We start from the raw sequence: 7,379 nt of genomic DNA on the forward strand, positions 1-7,379 counted from the left end.
ACAGCTATTTTTGGTTGTCAACTCGCACGTGCCAAGGGCCACACACGGTCGCAGAGAAGCGATCGTCCACATGATCCCCCAAAATGAGCGGACCCCATCTGGCACCAGTAGATGTAGATCGTCAGCCACGTGTCTCGTGATACGAATCTTACGGCTAGGATCGTCTGGGAGTCCGATCGGGGGAAGCGTGAAGTAAGGGGCCGCGATGGACGGCGGGGATTGCTGGGTGGAGAATTTGCAGGGAATTTGGGTTTCATTTCGGGGTGGTTTTCATTTAAACGGGAGGGCGGGTGGGGAATTTGTTTCTGTGTCTGCTGATCTAAGAGACGTCCCTCGCTCCTCTCTCTCACTCTATATCTCTCTCTCTCTCTCTAAGATCGTAGAGGAAAAAGGAAAGTTGGGTATCGTCGGAAGGTGACTTTTTTTTTTTTCTCGATCTCCTCTTCATTGGGTTTCTTGTTTGGATTCGGTTTTCTTGGGAAGAAAACATTTGTGGGTGTCTGGTTTGCTTTTGTGCTTAGCATTGAATTGAAGGATCGAGAAAAACCGAAAAAAAGATAAGATTATGCTTTGATATGCGAGCGATGGTATTTCGATTTTGATTGATTCTGGCCTTCTTTTTTGTTGCATTTTGGGGGGTTCTCGTGGTAGAATTGGTGTAGAAATGCACGGAATTCTGTTGTGTTTGATTCGTTTTTTCGAGAGAAAAATGTCGTTGATCGGTTTGGAATTTTCGTGTTTTTAATGATTTTTTAGTTTTCTTTTCTTTTTCTAATTTTCTTGTTAATCAACGGGCTATTCTCCGTAGTTGCGTTTTTTTCTTATTTGCTAGATTGCTATTGTTTTTTTAGATCGAGCTGATTGGGTGGGGTCTTGTTTGATTGTATATTGGTTTTTTCTGATATAGAGAATTGTTTATTTTTTGGAATTGATGTGGCATTGTATGATATTTTGCTCTATTTAACTTATGCCTTTTTTTTTCCTTTTAAGAAAAGGGTCATGGATTGACTCTTTGATAGCAGGGAAATCTAAAATCTAAATTCTGGTTTATGTTTCTGGTTATGTGATAAATTCAGTTGGATCTGGATATGGCATTCACCATTTTCAATTCTTAATGATGGTGCCTTACTTTGAATATGAATCTGATAAAATCTTTTCTCAGGTTCGATTTGTAGAGACTTGAAATATTTTCGTTTTTTCATGATCATAGAGTTTCTATGATTTTTTTATGGGAAAATGACTTGCCTTGCAACTTGCAAGTCTATTCTCCTCACCTTCCGGCCAAGACAGCCTGGATTGCAGATAATATGTAAAAAATGTGGATTCCCTTATGAGATGGATGAGCAATTTTTCTAAGTCGATTGCTCCTGTCATGGACGCATCATATCGTTGAGATCATTGTATCTTCTCGCACCTCTAATGTCTTCCTTGATGAACGGTTACCGTTTATTTAGTTGGGTTGGGACGATATCTTGTGGGATGACCTGCATAATGGTTGCAGATTTGCATGGTTAATGTTCTCAAGTAGTCTTGCTTCCATTTTATTATTCTGTCTGTTGTGTATAATTAAAGGTTATGGATATGGGCATTTTGCATTATGAAAATAATTGAAGTCTCTACTTCTTGTTCATTACTCTTATTGCTTTATGTGTTGGCATCATTATCTGTCATTATTGCAACTGCAACGTACTAGGTATCTCATGTATATTATGCATTGCTGATGAGAAGAATCTTATCAGTAATGCTCAATGAGAGCCTTAAATAAACAGTTGACATTAAGATGCTTGAAAATTGGTTGTTTTGAAGCTGTTGCTATAGGTTTCTTTATTAATCTGTTGAAATGAGTTTTGTGGCTTGGGATTTTAAAAATAATGGACTAGATACTAGCTTTTTGTTCAGGTGTCTACTTATGGAACATTCTGTGCTATTTTCTTCTTGTCTTTCTCTTCTATTGGAGCAGATTTGGTATTTTAGTTGGATTCTTGTTTGCTTATTTTTTTTGTCTTAATGTTTTTGGCGGGATGTGTTGTTTTCGGTTTTTAACACTAGGTTTTTCGCTTGTGAGCAGGCGATTAAAGTCTAGAGATGGCAGACACCGAGGATATTCAGCCTCTTGTGTGCGACAATGGAACTGGGATGGTCAAGGTAACTAAACATCATCTTTGTGAATGCCAATACGGCATGAAGAATTTGGACAGTTGCCAAAAGGAAGGAGAATATAAAATAATTGAAAACCGGACTCAATTCAAACTTTGAGTTGGTCCTTTTTGCTGAAGATCGACTGTGTTACAGCTGAGTTTTGAATCTGTAGACATGGACTAACTCATGGTCCACATAATATGTGATGCCCTGGGCGCTAGTCTATGAAGGATTAATAGGTCTTTATGGCTTCATTCTTATATCTGATAGATTGTTACTAAATGTTGCTGGAGAAGGCTATTGCAAATCCTTCCCTACTGATTCTGATTATGTTGCATGCCTAAGCTTAAAGCATCCAACCAAACTCATAAATTTCTACTCCTCTCAGGCTGGATTTGCTGGAGATGATGCTCCCAGAGCTGTTTTTCCTAGCATTGTAGGACGCCCACGCCACACTGGAGTGATGGTTGGTATGGGCCAAAAAGATGCATATGTTGGTGATGAAGCTCAATCCAAGCGTGGTATTTTAACTCTGAAATACCCTATTGAGCATGGTATCGTGACCAACTGGGACGACATGGAGAAAATCTGGCATCACACTTTCTATAATGAGCTCCGGGTTGCTCCGGAAGAACACCCAGTTCTCCTTACTGAGGCACCTCTTAACCCCAAAGCAAACCGTGAAAAGATGACTCAAATCATGTTTGAGACATTTAATTCCCCTGCTGTGTATGTTGCTATTCAGGCCGTCCTCTCTCTTTATGCCAGCGGTCGTACTACAGGTGAGGAAGTGTATTCTCAATGTTCTTGGTTAATAGTAGCCTAACTTCAGGAATATGTACCACTGCATTGCATGATCTCCAAAGAACACCATGCTTGCAATGAACTGTTAAGTTTGTTGGTTGGTGCTTTCTTAGATAAAGCAAACTGTTATTTTGTTTTACGAAGGGACTCTCTCTCTCTCTCTCAAACTGTTACATAAAAAATGCAGCATAGGATCAAGTAGAGACGGATGACTGTCATGTTAACAGGTTTTCTGTGGCGCCTCTGTATATTGCTAGTGTTATATTGAAAATTATGATGTGAATTTAGTTATTCAGATAGCCGTATTGTGATGTAACCTTTTCCTTTCCCACAGGTATCGTGTTGGACTCCGGGGATGGTGTTAGCCACACTGTTCCAATTTATGAAGGCTATGCCCTTCCGCATGCAATATTGCGTCTTGATCTTGCTGGGCGTGATCTGACTGACGCACTCATGAAGATCCTGACCGAGCGGGGCTACTCTTTCACCACCACTGCTGAACGTGAAATTGTCCGTGACATGAAGGAAAAGCTTGCTTACATCGCTCTTGACTATGAGCAGGAACTCGAGGCTGCCAAGACTAGCTCCTCAATAGAGAAGAGTTATGAGCTGCCTGATGGGCAAGTTATCACCATTGGGGCTGAGCGCTTCCGATGCCCAGAGGTGCTCTTCCAGCCTGCAATGATCGGGATGGAAGCAGCAGGGATTCACGAGACCACATATAACTCGATCATGAAGTGTGACGTGGATATCAGGAAAGACTTGTATGGAAACATTGTGCTCAGTGGTGGGTCCACCATGTTCCCAGGTATAGCTGATCGTATGAGCAAGGAGATAACTTCCTTGGCACCAAACAGCATGAAGATTAAGGTGGTTGCACCACCTGAGAGGAAGTACAGTGTCTGGATTGGAGGATCTATCCTGGCATCCCTCAGCACATTCCAACAGGTTGGTGAACATATAACTGTTGTGTTTAACATACATCTTTTGGCATGCAATCCCACACCTGTCTTCCACACACACACACACATGCACACATGGAGGATGGAATGGCAGTCTTAATAGTAGTAGCATTGTAATGTCATTAGCATGTTCCAGATTCATCACGATGGAGGTTAGTTACCACATGAAAACAGGGAATTAAACACAGGTCTTTATGGATTTACATGTTTGATGAACTCTTCTTTGCAGATGTGGATTTCCAAGGCTGAGTATGATGAGTCTGGGCCATCGATTGTTCACAGGAAGTGCTTCTGATCACGGCAATCAATTATGAGAGCTTTATTATTAGAAACCATTTGCTGATTGGTTTCTGCTTTTCCATTTCAAGTCTTGGATAATGCTGTATGGGCGAAGTTTCAGAGGAAAATACGTGGCCAAATTATTTTTTCTTTTTTTTCCCTTTCAATGAGTTGATTGAATTCTGTAAACTGGATACTTTTGGGGAGGCTTTCTGGAAATTGTTTCTGCTTTGGGTTATATGATCAGGTTATTTATTTTCAGTTTATTGGCAATCAAAAATAACAAAAAATAAGAGGATGTATTTTCGTGACTATGCACCATTCAGTTTTTTCTTGCAACATCTTGTTCCTGAAAGCATCTTTTTTTTTCCTTCGATTTCTTCTAAATAAGGGTATTAAATTTGCTGAAGAGAAATCAGTATGGACCATGAACAAGTGATTGGTGGGAAATGAGATTCCATAGTTTTTGGCACGTATCATTTTTCATGATGGGGCCAGGTTTTGGCTAATTGTTGCAAGCCGACGATGCCAGATTCAAGGTGACTTAGGCCACCCATAAGTAGCATTAGAAGCTATTATTTTACGAGGCAAGCTAGGCAATATGCAGTTAGGGTCTCAAAACTGTGGGGCTATCGGCTAAGATGATGCCACTTTAAGGTGAAAATATGCATAGTCCAATGGCAGTCCCTTAATGAAGGTGTGATTGTTGTTTTGGTTCAATTGCAAATGGTCAGGAAGGGTTCAGTTTGTTTTAAAATCGGGTCAGCTCCCATAACTACTTGAAGCGGATTCAGTTGGATCCCCATTGGGTTGATTACAATATGCTTAGGTGCAAACTTGGTTAAGGGTTGAGCATGACTAGGAAACTTCATCAGTTTGGCAGTTAACATTTCATACTGATATTGGCAAGGTTTTGACTAAGCGAGTTTGCAAATTTAAGAATATGAAAAGGGTATGAATCGGGTTTGGTATTACTTTATCTGCCATTCAACCATGAATTGGTTCACGTTTTCATTGATTTAGGCTGTTGTGTAGGGCTGGTAAACGAGCTTGAAGTGTTCAAGCTTGGCTTATGCTTGTGGCAATCCAAGCCAAGTTCAAGCTTATAATCAGCCTGAGTTATACAAGCTGAGTTCGAACCTCGGCTTGTTTATAGAAAAGATACACTATTTTTTAGCTGGAAGAAATAGGATTACAAAAAAGTACATATAAAATATATTTCTTATTATCTAATGAGCTTCTACCAATCGAGCTGAACCTTCATATTCAGTTTGTCGAGCCTATTTTACGAGTTTGAATGAGCTCCTTATGAGCTGAACATAAGCCGATGAGCCGAGCCACAACAGCTCGGCTTGTTTCTCAGCCCTAGTGTGGAGTCACTGTCATCCCTAGCCTGGAAGGTGGACCTCTTGTGGGCTATTAGATGCAGATTAGACACGACTTAGCTTAGCTCAGGTCCAAGCAATTTGGTTGTTTAGTTTAGTTACTCAGACCCAATAATACCCTTACAAGTTACAAACAATACATTGATACTAGTAAAATTGACTTAAAACAAGAAGACGTGTACAACTGATACAGCTAAACTATATTTTTGACCTTTAATTGTTATCTTTACCACATCATTCAATGGATTTATCTAGATTCTAAGGTTTTTTTTGCAAAATATTCCCCCTTATAGGATACTATAAAGCAGTGCGTGTGAATCTCCATATTTTGAAAAGAACAAAATAGGGTTTTTCAAAAGATTTTTTTTAAAATGGACCGGCAGATTTGAATTTGAAAGTACTTCAAGTTGTGGGCCTTTTCTCTTCCGTTGAGCAAGGATCAACAATATCAGGATCTCAAAATCTTCAACATGCACTTCAGCTTGGAGTCTGCGTACCTCATACGCAGGTCGTAGAAAAATGTGAGGTTGATTGTGTGGAGTTCCACCAATGCTAAAAAAAGTACAAAAATACGATAAATATGGTATTTATTAGAAAAAAACCATACTTTATAATAAAATAAGTAAATAAATAAAAAGTGTAGAAAAACTAAAACTCACATCAGGCTTATGTAGCCCTTTCTTACAACAGTGATGAGCACGAAAGAATTCGAGCAACACTTCAGTCAGGCGTGGACTCTGAAGGTGGGTGAAATAAGAGATCTGGATCCTAGGCTAGGCTAAGTGGACTTATCTATGCTAGGTTAACTAGGTCTAGTTGTGCAAATATTTTGGCAGAGTGTAGGTATAGTTAGATCTAAGATTTCAGACGTTAGAATAGGGAGGTGGAAGCCCATTTATAGTTTTTCTGATGGGTTTGGATCCTAATTTTATGGATTCAAGATTCAAAGATTTGGATTCGTAAAAAGATGAGATAGTGAGATCCTATTGGTTTGAGTTTGAAAAGGGCTTTTCCTATTGGCCAAGGGTCCTTTTAACCTAATTTTAGGGAGTAAATATGCTAGATAAGATTTAGGTAGTTTGGGATTATGGTAGATCCTATTTTCGTCTAAGTCATGTTGTCTTAGATAAAATGGTCGATTTTTCTAAAGGGGTTTCAGACTCGAAATATTTTGTTACGAGTTTGGAAGGATTAAGGCGGGCTTGTCCAAAAGAACACTCATTTGAATTGGGTGAAAGATGCTAACGACACTTGGTGCTAATGACAAACAGGAAGAGTCATTAGCAGGAAGGGCTAACAATGCTCCATGGGGTCACTTAACTACTGATGGGACTTTATTGTATCGACTAACCACTGACGACAAACACGTGTTGTTAGAAAAATGCTGATGACAAACAAGAAAATGAGTTAATCGCTGATGACAAACAAAAAAGATGTTGATAACACTGCAAGTGTCATCAACTCCTATCAACTTGTTTTGGTCATAACTTTTCATTCAGGTGTCCGATCGACCTGGTTTTTGTTTCTTTGAAAAGTTGACATTTTTTTTATTTTAAATTTTTTTTAGTCAAAAAAACCTAAAGAAGTCATTTTTAAGGTAAAAAATAGGATCAAAGATAACCTTATCTTGAAAGTAAGCCAAAAGCATGAATTCTTTGGTATGTAAAATGTCTTGGTAAAAAATGGGGTGAATAGAGATGCTCTTTTTTGTTATCAAGTTTGCAAAGCTTAAACAATAACAAAAAAGTAGAGACAATAGTTTTGCAAAAGAGTGAAAGATTGGTTATGATAAAGTATTTTTTAATGAGAT

At 39.0% G+C, this 7,379-nt stretch overlaps 1 protein-coding gene across 1 annotated transcript; it reads left to right on the plus strand.

Moving 5' to 3' along the window:
- The first annotated feature begins 301 nt into the window (after nucleotides 1-301).
- Nucleotides 302-4,558, plus strand: LOC149835751 (actin-like). The gene is made up of 5 exons (XM_090010647.1): nucleotides 302-414; nucleotides 2,069-2,145; nucleotides 2,528-2,921; nucleotides 3,278-3,891; nucleotides 4,135-4,558. The coding sequence occupies exons 2-5, from the start codon at nucleotides 2,086-2,088 to the stop codon at nucleotides 4,198-4,200; spliced, it is 1,134 nt and encodes a 377-aa protein (XP_089866773.1). The 5' UTR covers nucleotides 302-414; nucleotides 2,069-2,085; the 3' UTR covers nucleotides 4,201-4,558.
- The last annotated feature ends 2,821 nt before the right edge of the window (nucleotides 4,559-7,379 follow it).

This window comes from Nuphar pumila, chromosome 6, assembly GCF_984573655.1.
Source record: "Nuphar pumila chromosome 6, dmNupPumi1.hap1.1, whole genome shotgun sequence".
NCBI lineage: Eukaryota > Viridiplantae > Streptophyta > Magnoliopsida > Nymphaeales > Nymphaeaceae > Nuphar > Nuphar pumila.

Excerpts from the sequence above, each read along its gene's own strand:
- LOC149835751 (XM_090010647.1), top strand. The coding sequence starts at position 2,086 with ATGGCAGACACCGAGGATATTCAGCCTCTTGTGTGCGACAATGGAACT. Across the intron at positions 2,146-2,527 it reads ATGGAACTGGGATGGTCAAG|GCTGGATTTGCTGGAGATGA; the intron begins GTAACTAAACAT and ends TACTCCTCTCAG. Across the intron at positions 2,922-3,277 it reads TGCCAGCGGTCGTACTACAG|GTATCGTGTTGGACTCCGGG; the intron begins GTGAGGAAGTGT and ends CCTTTCCCACAG.